The 16,663-nt window shown below is 55.5% G+C and overlaps 1 protein-coding gene across 2 annotated transcripts in view; it reads right to left on the bottom strand.

Annotated features, from left to right (window-relative positions):
• Positions 1 to 881: 881 nt before the first annotated feature.
• GDPD5 (glycerophosphodiester phosphodiesterase domain containing 5) overlaps positions 882 to 16,663 on the bottom strand; it is a 35,288-nt gene continuing 19,506 nt past the window's right edge. Inside the window, exons 9-17 of one of the 2 annotated variants that reach the window (XM_078614064.1) lie at positions 16,067 to 16,146; positions 15,444 to 15,681; positions 14,963 to 15,100; positions 13,531 to 13,691; positions 12,761 to 12,908; positions 11,470 to 11,552; positions 6,280 to 6,392; positions 4,445 to 4,562; positions 882 to 2,968 (exon numbers count right to left, since the gene is read on the bottom strand). In XM_078614064.1, the coding sequence (XP_078470190.1) occupies positions 2,839 to 2,968; positions 4,445 to 4,562; positions 6,280 to 6,392; positions 11,470 to 11,552; positions 12,761 to 12,908; positions 13,531 to 13,691; positions 14,963 to 15,100; positions 15,444 to 15,681; positions 16,067 to 16,146 (1,209 nt within the window). In that variant the 3' untranslated portion in view covers positions 882 to 2,838. Of the gene's footprint in view, positions 2,969 to 4,444; positions 4,566 to 6,279; positions 6,393 to 11,469; positions 11,553 to 12,760; positions 12,909 to 13,530; positions 13,692 to 14,962; positions 15,101 to 15,443; positions 15,682 to 16,066; positions 16,147 to 16,663 lie in introns of both variants that reach the window. The other variant, XM_078614063.1, reaches the window with a different exon arrangement.

Here is a 16,663-nt window from a genome sequence, read left to right as displayed (position 1 = left end):
TCGCGTCGCGTGCTCCCTGTGATCGCGACTCAACCAGCCGGAGGAGAGAACGTGCCAGAGGACGGTTACCGTGGAGATGGAGCCACGGGCCCAGGCCCTGGGTGGATTTGCGTTGCAAGACAATTGGTGTTTTATCGATACCGTATTCACCACAGAAAAATTCATGTTGGGCCATATTGATGAAGCTTAGGACTTCAGGACCATACCCCCGCACGCATGGCTGAAGATGACAAAGGATGCGCCGATTCTGCGCTCCAACGGCGTTCAGAAGCCGCGCCTGGGCCACTTGTGGAAAGGGCCCAGCCGAGGTCCTGCCCGAACAAAGTCTCCGTGCACCCTGGGGGATGCCGTGTGCATGGGGAGTCACAGGAATCGACGCGGTTCATTGCTCAACGGATCACAGCATAACTCTGTGTATACACACACACATTGACATGTACTGCTCTCAGATAAAGATGCCCCCATATAGCCATACGGACATCTGTTTGCGAGCACCTATTAAGGCCGACACGGCCGCCTTTGTCTTCCCAGTGTTGAATTTTTTTAATCACACCGCACCAGGTACTCATTGAAGGCTGCGTCGACTTAGGGGAGGCCCAGGACCGGTTCTAATTGTCGCAGCTTGTTGGTCTCGAGCGGGAATCGAACTTGGGTCGCTGGGTTCATAGCGCAGTTCGACAAACATTTTGCCACCGCTCCACCGTGTGCACACAAGACAAAGATCCCCCGTGTAGCCTGTAACAGCCTGTAGGGGCAAGTGCTGTTAGCGAGCAGCACCTATGAAGGCCGGCACGGCACACGATGGAGGTGGGCGATGTTTACACACCGCACCAGGTACTCATTTTGAGGCCGAGTCGACCTAGGGGAGGCACACGCGCGGGTCACATATCTCATACATCGTTTATTCAATTTATTTTGACAGTGTAGACAAACGACTTACCTGGCGCTAAAAAGTATTACACACGAAAATGCCTCCGAGCGGGGGCGGGCGGGGAGGAATGCGTAAAAATCACGAGATATCGAAACACTGTCTCGCCCCGCTCCCTTGACCGCATTCGAAAGTAAAAAAAAAATCAAAGCGGAGGGAGGAGCGGAGCGGGAGGGCGTTGGGACCGTGGTCGAGTGAGGTTTGTGACCCGACCAAATGATCTCGCCGGACGCACTCATCCCACAAACTGCGGAAATAAATTAACGAAAGCTGCGCTTAAATAATATACTCGACGGGGGTAGCTTCGTGCAGGGCGACCCATGCAGCGCTCCCGTCGCTGTTGCATATTTCGGTTTATAATAAAAATAAAAACCTCCCAACTCTCATTCGCTTTTCGCTCCAGTCATCCTTGCGTGCTTGGAGGGGTGGGGGGAGGCGATCACGATAACTGTCAAAAGTCGCCCGCGCTTCAACGCACGATCGCCAATGCTGCGACGCATCGGTAACCTGTCATTTTGATTGCTCGTAGGGTTTGTTTTTTGATTTCGGAAGTCCACGCCGACTTTTGCGGGGTTGAAGAGCGGGGGCGGCGGGGCGGGGGGTGATATATGTACAAAACGATGCAAGATTTTATTTTTGTTAAATTAAGGAGGAAACTTTCTGGGAAAACAACCGTGATAACCGACAGGGCCTCAGCGTCCATTGCAGCGTTGGCTCTTCTTGAGAAACGACGCACTGCAGCAGCGCCCCCATTCTGTCCATCGAAGCGGTACCCAATTTAACGGCCCCCCCGAGAGATGATTGTCACACGTGTTTCAATCAAGGGCCTCTCCAGATGAGCGATTTTAAAACAAACCGTGGGTTATCAAGTTTTCCGCGGCTACCCTAAAACGATTAATTTAAACAAGCCTCTCACTTCTTACACTTTTAACTTACGTTTTTTTTTTACATTTTCTTTACCCCATTTTTATATAATTTACACACACAATGCTACGTTGTAATTGTTTTTCTTTACCAGTTAGTGTCGAAACTACATGATATATTTCACCACGCATTGCAGACGGCCGCTCTCTCGAGGAGGGGTTTACCGACGCTTACCCCCCCCCTCCGCCCCTCGACGCTCTTACAATCAGAATCTTATTTCACGGAAGTATTAGTTTGTTTGCTCGGCAAACGCGCCGTGCGACTGTTTCAGCTCAAGCTCACGACGCAGGCGCCTTACGGCCACAACACGTGCCACATCCTCCACAAAACACTCCACCGGAACTTAATTTTAGCGCGTGCCGCTCCGTGAGTAATTCACGCTCACAGAGGGCCGTGGGGTGGATTTCCCCCCCCTCTCTCGCCTCGCTCTTCACCGCGCTCGATATTAGCGCGTAAACGTTGAAACCGCCGCCGTAAACTTACCATTTTAAATATATTTCGGGTTAATGGATCGATTTGACGCCACGCACACTTCAAATCGCTTCGCAAGGTCTCGCAGTTGCGCGCGTCACGCCGTTTATATTAATATTTTTTTTTTGCACGCCTCTTGGGTTTTCCAGATTGGCATTTGCTGGTTTTCTCGGATCCTGCACCAATACCAACCTCCACGCGACCAGACACGCGACACGTGAAACACCCTCGCGCAGATTCACACGTCCCCGTGAACCATCCGGGGGGCGGGGGTGGGGCGGAGTGGCTTCGAGCCCTGGAATTCCAATCAGACGGTCGCGCATTTCAAATCCCGATCTGGGGAGTGGCGGGGGTAAGGAGGGGGAGAGGGGGGGTTCACAACTCATTGGGGGGGGGGGGGGGGCGCAGCCAAACCGAGCACCACCACCAAACACCACCACCACCCATCACCGCCACCATCACCACTTTTTGCAGGAATTCAACAGTGGTCGGACTTGTGGAGAGGCCGGCTCCCGTCATAGGAATGTGGAGTTTCCAGCACTGCCGGCGGAGACGACGACGACGGCCGCCGCCGCCGGCGCAGCCGCCACTGCCGCCCCGTCGCTCGCGCGAGCGGCGAGGCGGTCCGGCTCGACCTTAACTCCCCTGGAAGAGCGCACACAGTCCTACTGTCAGCCCTTCTTCTTACATTCACAAGCACGTGGGAGACGCTCACCACGCGACTGGGCGCCGACGGGCTCGGGACGAATGCAACAACGCGGACGACGAGCGCCTCTCTCGCTCGCTCTCGCGCTCTCTCACACTCTCTCGTGCTCGCTCGCTCTCTCACTCACTCTCGCTCTCTCACTCACTCTCGCTCTCTCACTCACTCTCGCTCTCTCACTCACTCTCGCTCTCTCTCTCGCTCTCACGCGCGCGGCACCCTGCTGGCGCCCCGACAAGACTCGACGACTCTGTGCGGACTTCGTATTGTTGCGTGGATCGCCCAGCGTAGCGACGACGTCGGTGGTCGTGCCCCCCCCGATCGAGCCGGCGAGCGCAAATATTTTAGGGGGGGGGAGCTCGAATCCACACCGCTGGAAGCGGCGGACGGCGGGCGTCAGCTTCACTCGGGAGCCGCGAGGCAGGCCAGCGGATGGAAGGAAGTACAGCAAGTAGGGGCTGGCATAGGGTGTCTCTGAAACAGCAGGTTTTTGAGTGTTTTGGCCTTGCACGAGTAGACTTTTTGTTTCATTTCCACCAGGGGGCAACCCCGGTTTCCTCCCGCGCGAAACTAAAAGCAATCGGGAAACGGCCAAACATCCCGGTGCAGGACTCTCCTGCAGAAACAAACGCATTTTAAGACTCGGCGAGATGTTCGCGGCTAAACGAATGAGCGATCAATGTCCCGATTTCATGTTGCTTTCAACAGCAGCACGGCAGTTGAATCAGCGAGGCAACTTTCTTGAATCCCCTCTGCCGCCTCTGTCCACCCAGCATTAAAATTGGGTTCACCGCGGCCAATCGATGGGCCGGACGCGCGTGTGGTGGGGTAAAGTGTGGGCACCCCAACCCGTTCCAAGATATCTGGCCCGTATGGATGGAAGAGTAGACCAGAAAAAAAAACCCTTCCAGAGGGGCTCTAGTGGAAGCCCTTCCGGCAGCAGTGGCGTGCAGGGCTGCACCTTTACCTTTACAATACACTTATTTTATTTCATGCAAACCGGGTTAAAGGGCACTCGCCTGGTTCACACAAAGCACCACTGGGGCCCTGCCTGACCACTGCTACTGGCGGTGCCACCAAAAACAAAGATCCCCCGTGCAGCCTTAACAGACTGTTGGGGCAAGTGATGTTAGCGAGCACCTATGAAGGCCGGCACGGCAGACGAGTTAGGTGGGCGACTAACACCACGTCCGGCCGCCTTTGTCTCCCCAGTGGCGATGTTTACACAGCGCACCAGGAACTCATTTGAGTCCCAAGTCGACGTAGGGGAGGGCCCGGGACCGGTTCAGATAATCGTCGCCGATGTTGGCCGGGAGAGAGGGAATTCGAACCGCAGCGCGCCACCCCGCTCCGCGTCGCGGCGACCCGCACACTCCTTAGTGGCGGTGGCGCCGCCGCCGCCGCGTTACTCCACGCACGTCGGAGAGCTGTCCGCGTGCTGCGCGGGGGGCGGGCTGCAGGGCTGGCTGGACGCCTCCTCGGTGGGGCTGTCCGATGACAGGGAGCACGCGTCCGATTTCATGACCCCGTTCTCAACTTCTGGAGGAAACAGCCGGGGGGGGCACGGGGGTGACGTGCAGCGGTTCAAGCGCGGGCTCAGCCGTGTACGTGCGCGCGTGTGCGCGTGTGCGTGTGTCCGTGTGTCCGCGTGTCGTCGGTCTTTCGAATGAGTAGCCGGTGCGGTGCGTAAACGTCGCCACTCGGGAGATAAAGGCGGCCGGGCGTGGTGCTGGCCACCCAACCCCCCCTCGTGTGCCGTGCCTGCCTTCACAGGCGCTCGCTAACAGCACTTGCCCCAACAGACTGTTAAAGCTACACGGGCGATCTTTGTCTTTGTGTGTCTGTCCACCACCTGTATAGTTTGTGTGCCCATCCATCTGTCTGTAAGTGTGTACGTATTGCAGTCCATCAGAATCTGTCCACCAGTCCGCATGCCTGTCCACCCATCTGCGTTCGTGTCCATCCGTGTTCCCTTCCATCAATCTCGCCGCTCACTCTGCCGTTGATCAGGGCTGCACGTTCGTCCAACGTTCTCCGCTGTGCATCTGTCTCCGTCTGTGCCCGGGCACATCCATCTGCAGGACCACTCCATCATCCGTTTATCTCTCTATCCGCTCACCACTTGCCTACTGCGCTGCTAGTTCCAATCTATCCAGCCACGTCCATGTGCATCCTGCGCCTGCCTACTCTGCCATCCGTCCGTCCGTCCAGCCGTCCACAGACAAAGAACAAAGATCCCCCGACCCCGTGTAGCCTTAACAGACTGTAGGGGCAGGTGCTGTTAGCGAGCACCTATGAATGTCGGCACAGCACACGAGGGGGTGGGTGGCCAACAATGCCCGACCGCCTTTGTCTCCCTTGTGGCGATGTTTTTACACACCGCACCAGGTACTCATTTGAGGCTGAGTCGACCTAGGGGAGGCCCAGGACCGTTTCAGATAATCGTCACCGGTGTTGGCCGTGAGCGGGAATCGAACTCGTGTAGCCAGGTTCGTAGCGCAGCATAGCGCTAACCGCTACACTATCGCTAGCTGCGCACATTCCATCCGTCCGCCGTCCACACACACACATACATATACACGCACGCGCACGCGCACCACTCTGAACCACTAAATCCCGCACGAGTGCCAGACCACGCGCTTCCCATTGTCCAGTACTCGGCCACAGACCATCGCCGCTTCCCATCTTCCCTCCTCCCATCGATAGCGGCGGAGGGCCTCCACAGCAACCTCTATTGAGCGACGACACCGAGAGGTCGTTTCTGCGCATTGACATCCCACCCATCGCCTGGATGCTGCCCCCCGTCCCCCCCCCCGTCCATCTCTGGCTTAGCCTGTCCGCTCCTGAGAGTAAGATTCCACTTCCAGACGATCTTCTGGTTCGACCCGCATGCCCCACACTTTGTCAAACCCTCGAAACATTTTTCGCGCGGGCCAACCAACGCAGCAAAAGTCGTTTCTTGAACAGTGCCGCGCGAAAAAAACACCGTGCGATGCCCATTGCCGGGCAAACTTTCTGGGATGTTAATCGAGCCATTTTTGTCCCCCATGTACCGCTGACCTCGCCGGACAGACGTCGACGCGGGGAAATCCTCTCTCTCTCTCTCTCTTAGTCCGCCGCCGAAACCGATCGAACGAAGGAAGACGATCGTCCCGGTCGGGCCCGACGTCCATCGACGCGGGAGGGCGGGACGCGGCGTCGGCAGCGTCGGTTCGCACCGCGCCGCCCGCAAACCGCCAGTGACCCAACTTACCGGTGAAGATGAGCTTCTCCTTCATGGTCTTGACGTCGCGGCTGTTCTTGCGCACGGACGTGCTCAGCATGATCTGCTCGGGGTTGTACACCGTCATGGAGCCCAGCCTCCACCTGCGGGGAAGGGGGGGGGGCGAGGATGTCAGAGGTCAAGCTGGGGGCACCGCACGTTTCACAACGCGGCCGGGTTGTTCCGGGGCTTCACTTAGAAATCGAGCGATCGTGCGATAGAGGTTTTGTTGAAAATTGATGGGGATGGACCTGGAGCAACGTTGACAACCCCCACATCTACGGGGCGACCCATTTATAGATACTCCACGGAGTTATAATGACCCTTTAATAAAAAACTCAACTGAACAATTTTTTTATTTTACCAGGCAAGGCCCACTCAACTTTCCAGCTCTTTTTCTTCAGCGACCTGGCCACAAATGCTAGCTCAACGAAGTGGCTTATCGGGTGGAAATTTATAGCAGCCGAGAATCTAAAAGCGTGTTTCTAAATGTGGAGGAAAAAAATCAGCGGACCCGGAGAAAAATCCACGCGACCACGGGGAGAGACAAACAAACTCCAAATATACGGCAGGTGTCTGGGCCAGGATCGAACCCACGACCTCCTGTATATCAGGTGAGGTAGTTAACATCTCCTCGCTACCGTGGCACTCCAATAATAACTTTTCTCTCAACATCCGAGTGAATACTGCGAGGGCGATGGCTCCGCATTTTACACGGGAGAGCGTTGACGATCGAACGCGCGTGCTAAGATTGTTGGGAGACGCGGAGAGGCCTTGAAACCAAATTTAGTTTTCGCTTTCATTTCCTCGCTAATATTTGAGTGTCAGTAATCAACACGTGGATCGGCCCCCGCCCCCCCTCCCCCCCGCCACTGAAAATGTTTAGTTTCCATAGGAGTCAAAAAGTCAGAGCCAGTGGTGGAAATTCCACATTCCCATGGCAGGAGCAAACTCTTGCAAGAAGACAACGACTATTAACTTTCCCACAGTGGGACATGGCATGCGTTATTAATTTCCTGCTATGTCGGTTATATATTTCTCATTGTACAGAATTGTCTATCTTTACGTTGAGTATCAATGTGATGATGATGGTGCTTTGAGCGGCAGATTTGTTGCCAGAAAGGCACCGCGCGTGTGTAACGACTACGTCCCTTCGAGCGGCTTGCAGAACGGCGCGGTATAAACGTCACGTAGCACTATTTAGCAAGCCGCAGCCAGGATTTGAACTCGCAAACCTTCCGACTGCGAGCCGTTCGCTCTACCGCTGAGCCACCATGGGCTGTGGCCATGCGGCAACATCGAAGAGCCGAATGAAGTTGGCGCGCGGGCGATTTGGAGTTCCGATCGGTTGGGGGGTTTTTTTTGCTCGCGCGAGACAGGATATCGCCCCCTATTGGTCAATCCAAAGCAGGCAGATTTCCTAATACTCGCCTGGTACGCGACGATGTTGTGTGTAGCTTCCCATCGCGTTTTTGCGGGTTCGGTTTGTGTGATTCCGCGATTCTGTACATGCGGCCATGACCCATTTCTCCCCAAAATTCGCTGCATTATGGGGCTTGAGGTCAGACGTGGGACAGCGCGTGCTTAAGAGAGTTTTTGGCTGCTATAAATCTCCGCGCGATAAGCCCAACTTCGTTGAGGTGTCATTTGTGATTGCCAGGTCGCTTCTGAAAAAGAGTTGCACGGCTCGGCGGGCCTTGCCTGGCGAAAGAAATAAAAATCGTTTGCGTACCGTGCGGTTTCGCTTTGCGTTACGCTTTCGTTTGGAGCACATACTCCTACTACTAATACCGCCGCGCAGAGCGAGCGGAACCCTGTGCTGTTGGGCTGGAGTGGTGACGCAAGCGGTTAGCGCACTGCCCTACCAACGCTGGCGGGCCTCGATTCGCGGTGGCGAGCGGCGGTCTGAAACGGGGCCCCGGGCACCTCCCTTCACAACCCCGCACTGACCAGCGTGGTGAAGTATGGTCAAACAACCCCCTCCCCCCACACACACACACGTATCCTACACTGCATGGCGTCGCCTTCGCTCAGCAGCGGATTGACCCATGACTATTATGTTATAATTGTGGGTGCTGACAGAGTTGTGTCATGGTCAACGAAACAACCCAGAGGTGACTGGCGCAACTAAATCTCCAGTCGTGGCAGTAGCAACAACACGGGAGGTTTCTCAAATCCCACCAGCCCCGCCCCCCCCCCCACCCCGCAAGTTGTACTACACTGCACATGGGTCCACCGACCAATAGGGCTAAGTCGATCGGCAGGTCACGTCTGGTGGGGTAAAAGATGGGTAACCTACCACTTATTTGTTTTTGACAGACAACCATTACTGTTTTACCATGTCTAGTGGTGGTCTCCCTGTTACAGGTTGAGTCACAAACCGCACCTCTCCATAACAAAGGCTCAGCCTTTGTTAGGCAGTCTGTTCTTAGTCTCAAGCCTCACCTTACCATAGTAATAACAAGTATGCGGCCCTTGCCCCACCACCTTCTCCAACCATTATATAAACGCAGTGGTAACTCCTGCAATCTCTCATTTACTTGATACAGCTGTCGTGGCTGTGACGGTACCACCTGAAGACGGAAGCTTGTGTTGCCTCCGAAACGTCGTGATTTTTATTTTTATTTTACTTTTTAATGTTTTTACCTACGTGACTTTACCGAAAAAAACCTAAGAATATAACCTCCCACTTCATCGAAGAAATATGACCAGTGTGGAAGAGTAGGCCAAATACCCCTGTGGAGGGGCTCTCTATAAAGGTCCCCCCCCCTCCCCTCTAGCGGAGGCTCCGTTGCGCCAGCAGTGGGGTGAGCGAGCAATTGCAGGCGCTGCACCTTTACTGCTTCAAAAATAATCGTGTTCATGAAAAATAAGTTATTAGAATTCTTGCAAGCAGAAAGAAAAATCAGTCTTCCCGTGAACATGCAAATAAAAAACTGAACATACTGCAAAATGCCATTACGACCGTTGCATGCTGCATGCGTTATCAGATATGACAAAAAACGTATCATTCATTACCAACGTTCATATGAAAGCCACGCAAAAAAAAAGCACACGCACACACACACGGTAGTGCCGTGTGCTGAAGCGTGCTGAGAATCTGCGACCGCGACATCGGCGCCGGATGTCAGCTGTGTCCACAGGGCAATTCAAAACACGAGCCACACGAGGCAGGCTTCATTGATAAAACACTACTCGACTCTTTCCGATAAAAAACATTTTTTTACGTACAGCTCAAAAAAAAACACTGCCGCTCTTTGTACAGCGGCGCCGGTGAGAATCCGTGCAGCAATACTCCCTGGCTCCCGGTAGCGCTCGTTCCACAACTTTATTGTTTATATATGTTCACATATATAAACATACACATATATAAACATACATTCATAAATAAATACGGTTATAAGACTCTCGATTATCCGCGCTAATGACGGTGCGAGGACGGCCGCGGGATCATTCGGAACCGCGGATAATCCCAAAAAATGTTCCGTCAATTACAACTCGCAGAGTAAACGATCGGCCAAATTGCTGAAGCGCAACTGGCGCTTTCGATTGTTGCTCTGTCGGTCTGCAACGAACGCCGACGACCGACCGACCGACCGACGCGGGTGCTCGGCAGCTCCCGCGCAGAAAACTCGGCCCCCACTTGGTGGATGGCGGCAGAGCCGCGCCAGTCAACATCAATCGAACGCCCACCAACTCGTTGCGAAGGTACGGAACTCTCGCCACCGTAGCGTAGAGGCGGTCTCGCGTGTGGCTTTCGGATTAACCGGAGCACATTTCTATGTTTGGTTTAAAAGCACGGGACTTGCGGCGAACATTTCCAAGAATAAGAATGTACAACTGTTTTTAGATGATTAGTTTGGGCTTAAGGGAGTAAAACATTCCACGGGTTATTAGTTCGTGTTCAAAAAATCTCGAGCGCGCGGCTAATCCGCAAATCGGATAAACCGCGCGCGGATAAATCGAGAGTCTACTTAATACGCACGACACAAATGAAGCAAAAACGACGACGACAACGGAGAGCCGGGCGTGCGGTTGTGCGACGCGCGAAGTCTTCGCCGGTTTACCTTATCAAATGATAGCTTTCAAGAGCGGCAAGCAGAAAGTCGACACGAGAGTTTGGTGTGAGGGAGGGAGGGGGGGGGGGGTAAAGAGAGACAGAGAGAGGTAGAGACAGAGAAAGAGACGGAGACAGAGAGAGAGAGACAAAGGCGGGAAGAGACAGCGAGAATGAAAGATGTTACAAACAAATGACGAAAGGAAAAGAAGGCATTCGAAACGAACGCAACAGTGGACGTGCAAGCAAGGCCTGGCGCCGCACCCGCCCCCTCCACTCCGCACCCTTGAGCGGCGCTCGCTAACGCCTTGGATGAACTCGGCAGGTCCCCGTGCCCGCGCTGGTGTCTGGGTGGCGTCGTGGTGAATGAACGACCTCTGCTTACGGAAAGGGGCGACCCTCCCCGCCATCGCCGCCGGTCGCACTGCCGGGGGGAGGGCCAACGCTCCGATTCGAGAATCGATTCTCTCATCGCAGCGCTCCTCCGAGTACATCGGAGGAGGAAGGAGCTTTAGATATGTGAATTATTACTTTTTTGGCTCATTCGTAGCATTTAACTTCCTTGCTTCCGGCAGCGTCCGTCTCCGTCTCGTTTGTACTGTCCGTCTCGTTCGGTCCGTCTCGTTCGTTCCATCAGCCTACGGAGCACTTAAACCGTCAGGAAATCATTTGCGGCACGGGAATAAATCCGCGCGCGTGCCATTTGACGCAGCGCGCGTCGTACTCCCCCGCAAGGACCGATATTAATCGACGAGCGTCGGCGCGCACGCCGAATGAAAAGGTCGGTCGATCCGGGAGAGAAAAAAATATCTATTTTGGTCAGAGCGCGGCACGAATCGGGCTCCTCGCTCGCATGACGGACAACGGCGACGATAACGACGAACGAGGCGGGGGGGGGGCAAACCGTTAAACCCTCGCGGGGTTCGGGAGCACGAACCCTGCGACCAATGCGACGGTCGCGTTCATCCGCATTGGCGACGTTCATCGTCGGCGCGGTCCCTAATTGCCCGCTGGCGGTTGCGATTATCTGATGCCAATTTTTTTCTCTCCATTTTCCTTTTCCTCCTTTCCCCGGCTACAATGCACCCACGCTATCTGCACGGCGGCACGCGCGAGACACCAACCTCTGCACGATGAATATGGCTATGACCAGAGTGGCTGAGATGACGTCGGTCGTGATCCACATGAGCCTGTAGTCCCCAGGATTCTGGGACAGACACAAGGCGGGGGGGGTTGCATAAATACAAACCTTTCGTTTTTATATATATATATAGTGGCGAAGTTCATGAAAACTGCATCTCCCAGCGTCCCTGAACCTCTGAGCCACCCCGGACACCACATCCTGGGATGCACATCGTCAACAGGGAGAGGGAGAGTGAACGAGAGCGGGAGAGATAATGAGAGATCAAGAGAGCGAGACAGAGAGAGAGGGAGAGAGAGAGAGACAGAGAGAGATCAAGAGAGCGAGACAGAGTGAGAGAGAGAGGGAGAGAGCGAGAGAGCGAGAGAGCGAGAGAGAGAGAGAGATCAAGAGAGCGAGACAGAGAGAGAGATCAAGAGAGCGAGACAGAGAGAGACAGAGAGAGAGATCAAGAGAGCGAGACAGAGAGAGAGAGGGAGAGAGCGAGAGAGCGAGACAGAGAGAGAGATCAAGAGAGCGAGACAGAGAGAGACAGAGAGAGAGATCAAGAGAGCGAGACAGAGAGAGAGAGGGAGAGAGCGAGAGAGCGAGACAGAGAGAGAGATCAAGAGAGCGAGACAGAGAGAGAGGGAGAGAGCGAGACAGAGAGAGAGAGGGAGAGAGCGAGACAGAGAGAGAGACAGAGCGAGAAAGAGAGAGAGAGGGAGAGAGCGAGACAGAGAGAGAGAGGGAGAGAGCGAGACAGAGAGAGAGAGGGAGAGAGCGAGAAAGAGAGAGAGAGGGAGAGAGCGAGACAGAGAGAGAGAGGGAGAGAGCGAGACAGAGAGAGACAGAGAGAGAGATCAAGAGAGCGAGACAGAGAGAGAGATCAAGAGAGCGAGACAGAGAGAGAGGGAGAGAGCGAGACAGAGAGAGAGAGGGAGAGAGCGAGACAGAGAGAGAGACAGAGCGAGAAAGAGAGAGAGAGGGAGAGAGCGAGACAGAGAGAGAGAGGGAGAGAGCGAGACAGAGAGAGAGATCAAGAGAGCGAGACAGAGAGAGAGAGAGAGAGAGCGAGAGAGCGAGACAGAGAGAGAGATCAAGAGAGCGAGACAGAGAGAGAGAGGGAGAGAGCGAGACAGAGAGAGAGAGGGAGAGAGCGAGAGAGCGAGAGAGAGCGAGACAGAGCGAGAAAGAGAGAGAGGGAGAGAGCGAGAGAGCGAGACAGAGCGAGAGACAGAGCGAGAAAGAGAGCGAGTGTGCGCGAGGCGGCGCCGGCTCTTGCGAGCGTTTACCAAGCGCCACACGGGTTGGGGCAGGCGCGCCAGCGAGCCGCAGTCGTTGGTGGTGACGGAGCGGGCGCCCGCGCACCACGCCATCGAGTAGATCCACGCAGAGTTCACGACGTACAGGTTCGTCGTCACGTTGTGCTCCGAGTAGTTGCTGCGTCGCGCAAGCGGCACACGGCGATCGGGTTAACAACGACGGACGGACGTCGCTCATCATGGATTGTGAGCCTCCACTATCCCGGTCGCTCTCGGCACCTCGCCTGGTTGGCTGAGCTAAATTAACCGATTTAAAAAAATAAGAATATGTTTTACCCTTTCTGGTAATAAAATAGGTGTTAATATTCTAGATTTGAAGTTTTCGTGGCTGCAAGGATTCATACTCTTTGGTTTGTTCGGTAAAAGTCACGTAGGTAAAAAAATTATTAATTTTTTTACCTACGTGGCTTTACCGACAAAAACAAAGAGTAAGGTGTTAAGATGTTCAAACACCAACTAGATACCTTTTTGCACGGAATCAAGATTATTTTTGATACTTTTGATACTGGCCAAAAGGTCCCATGAAATTTAGCCGAAACAGAAACTGCGACAGTCGCACCAACGCCGCGCCAAATTCCGCGCCAACGCCGCCCCAAACGCCGCGTGGAGACTGACACACTTCCTCCTGCTGGGGGAGGCCGTGCCGCCGAAAAGGGGGGCCCGCCCCCCCCCCCCTTGAACAAGGAGTAGAGATGGCGATCGTTGCCCCGGACCTCCCATCCTCACCACCCCCCCCTCACCTGATTTCTGGCTGGCTGATGCCACTGTAGTGGAGGTTGAGGGTCACGATCCGGTGGGCGTGGAGGTAGCTCAGCTCCTTCTTGACGCCCGTCGTCTGGCGGAACCCGGGCGCCAGGTCTAAGGCCACCAGGTCCCGTTTCTCGTCGGGAAGCCACATCATCTGCGAGGGGGCCGGGTGACGGGGCGGATTGGCGAGCAACGCGCGGACACGCTTTCGACGGCGTCTCGTTTCTCTCCCCCTGCCGCCCCCTTCCGCAGTTACCGGTGAGGACTCAAAGGGCCGAGGATGAGTCTCGTTCGCAAGAGTGGACGGGGGGGGGGGGGGGGGGGGGCAACCGGTGACCCTGACAGAATCAGAATATGTATCTATACTGGAGGAATCCGATAAGCTGCAAAGCTCTCATTCACAGATGTCCAGTCGGAGAGTCACATAGTACCACGGTGGGAGAGATGTTAACTACCTCGCCTGGTACGCAGAAGGAGGACGTGGATTCGACCCCGACCCGGACGCCTGCTGTACATTTGGAGTTTGCGTGTTTCTCCCTGTGGTCGCATGGATTTTTCTCCCAGTCGTCTGGGTTTTGCCTCTAAATTTAGAGTCAACGCGCGCTCCGAGTATTTGGCTGCTATAAATGTCCACGTGATAAGCCGCTTCGTCGAGCTATCATCTGTGGCCAGGTCGCTTCTGAAAAAGAGCTACATAGCTCAGTGGGCCTGACCTGGCAAGATAACAATAGTTTAGTTTTATACGCAAGTTTTTTTTTAGTTTAGGAGCTGTCGACATTTTCGCAGGGCGCGTAATTATTACTATTCGGAACTGCCGTGACTTATGGAGCATAACCGTGGAACAATGACAAAGGTGAATGGAAGGGGACGCTGAAAAGTACGAAGAAGCGCAGGGAGGTGCGCGCTGGGAAGCTGCACGGAGACCGGTGGGGGAGTGACGCGCGAAGAACCGGGGGAACAACCGCAGGTTCAGAGACACCACGCGGACTGCGAATGAACATACGTGGGCTTGTACCGGGTGGACGATGGTCTATGGATAAGACTGCCGATTGATTGGCAGCCAAAGGAGAAATGATGCAGGAGGACGACGACCACGGAGACGAAGCGATGAAGGTTGGCGAGCGAGCGAGCGAGCGAGCGCGTAAGTCGAGTGAAACTTGGATGGATGAGAGAGTGATTTGGTGATTGAGTAGGTAGGTCATTGAATGAGCGAGTGAGCAGGTGAGCAAACGAGTGAGTAGGTGAGCAAGTAAACAAGTGGATGAGCGAGCGAGCGGGCGAGCGAGCGGGTGAGCGAGCGGACGAGCGAGCGGGGTGAGCGAGCGGACGAGCGAGCGGGGTGAGCGAGCGGACGAGCGAGCGGGTGAGCGAGCGGGGTGAGCGAGCGGGTGAGCGAGCGAGCGGGAGGGGCGGGAGTGTCGGTACCAGGCGGTGGGGCATGCCCGACGCCAGCACGGCCTGCACCGTCGTCTCGAGCCACGTGTCCGCGTACGGGTGGTCCCAGGGCGGCCGGCGCAGGTCAAAGATCACCGACTGGTTGCGCTGCGCTGCCAAGTGCAGCACCTGACACGCCAACACGCAAGCGCGCGCACACACATGGACACGCACGTGAACACGCATGCGCCGAGCGCCCAGGCCGGCGCGGGGCGGCGGGAGGAGCGAGCCTCTCCGTCTGCAGCTCCGAGCCAGCGGTGGAAATTCCACATTCACGCGACGGGGGACACCCCCCCCCACTCCCCGTACGGCCCCCCACAAGACAACTTGCTGGCGACGCTCCGCCGCAGGGCGGCTCATCGCCCGCGTTTGCCGCGTCGCTCCGCGGCGGACGGACGAGGGTAGAAACAAACGTTCAGATTTTGTGCCTCGCCGAGAATTCGACAGATGCACCGGTAAAACCCAACGAGACCTCGGACAGCTCGCCGACGCTCTGGTTGCTGGCGAGGGCGCGGTCGTCGGGCGACAGCGACGCCGCAGTGCCGAAGGGGTCGCTGCGCAGGAACCAGGAGCCCGCGTTGAGCGAGCGCAGCTCCGACATGTTGAAGCGGGAGGGGTGCGCCGAGGCGCGCGGCTCCCCGAACACGCGCAGCGCGTCCGTCGTGCGCCGCAGGTCGGTGTCGTGCATCAGGAACGGAACGCCGTCCAGGCTGTGTGGGACGGGGGATGGAGGGGGGTAGGTGGGTGCAGTCGTTGGCACGAGGGGCAGAGAGTCGTTATCGTCGTCATCATCATCATCATCATAATCGTCATCACTGTCGTCATGCTTATTGTCGTCAAACATCATTCGTCATCAACGTCGTAATCGTTGTCGTTATCGTCATTGTCATCATTGTGATGATTATCATCATCGTCGTCGTCATCGTCATCACTGCTGTCACCGTCACAGTTGTCACCGTGGTCTTCATCACAATTGATGACAAGACCATGGTTGTCACGTTCATCGTCGTCATTGTCATCATCTGCCGCCAAACATCGTAGCAACACAAGCAAACAATCATCTATTCTACTCTGCAGTGTCATCAGCTAACCCACCTGAGCATCACGTCCGTCTCTAGTCCCTCGCTGCATTCTGTCGCTCGCTCGAATGACATGATCGTGTTCTCTGGGGCAAGCTGCAACAACAAAGACAAATATCCCCCGTGTAGCCTTTAACAGACTGTTGGGGCAAGTGCTGTTAGCGAGCACCTATGAAGGCCGGCACGGGCACACGAGGGGGTTGGTGGCCAGCACCACGCCCGACCACCTTTGTCTCCCGAATGGCGATGTTTACACACCGCACCAGGTACTCATTTGAGGCTGAGTCGGCCTAGGGGAGGCCCAGGACCGGTTCAAATAAATGTCACCGGTGTTGGCCGAGAGCGGGAATCGAACTCGGGTCGCCGGGTTCGTAGCGCGGCGTAGCGCTAACCGCTGCACCACCGCTCCCCACCAAGCTGCAACTCGCGCACACGCACGCACGCGTGCTCACGGACACACATATCGGCACATGTGCGCAAGCATAAAAACACGGACACATGGGCATAAAACGCCGGCACGTCATACGAGCGGGTGGGTGCCAGCGCCAAGCCCGGCCACCGTCGTCTCGTTTACACACCGCACTGGGTACTCATTTAAGGCCGAGGCGACCTA

This window comes from Lampetra planeri, chromosome 43 (assembly GCF_965212315.1).
Source record: "Lampetra planeri chromosome 43, kcLamPlan1.2.h2, whole genome shotgun sequence".
NCBI classification, from domain to species: Eukaryota; Metazoa; Chordata; class Hyperoartia; order Petromyzontiformes; family Petromyzontidae; genus Lampetra; species Lampetra planeri.
This window is presented reverse-complemented; position numbering and strand designations above follow the sequence as displayed.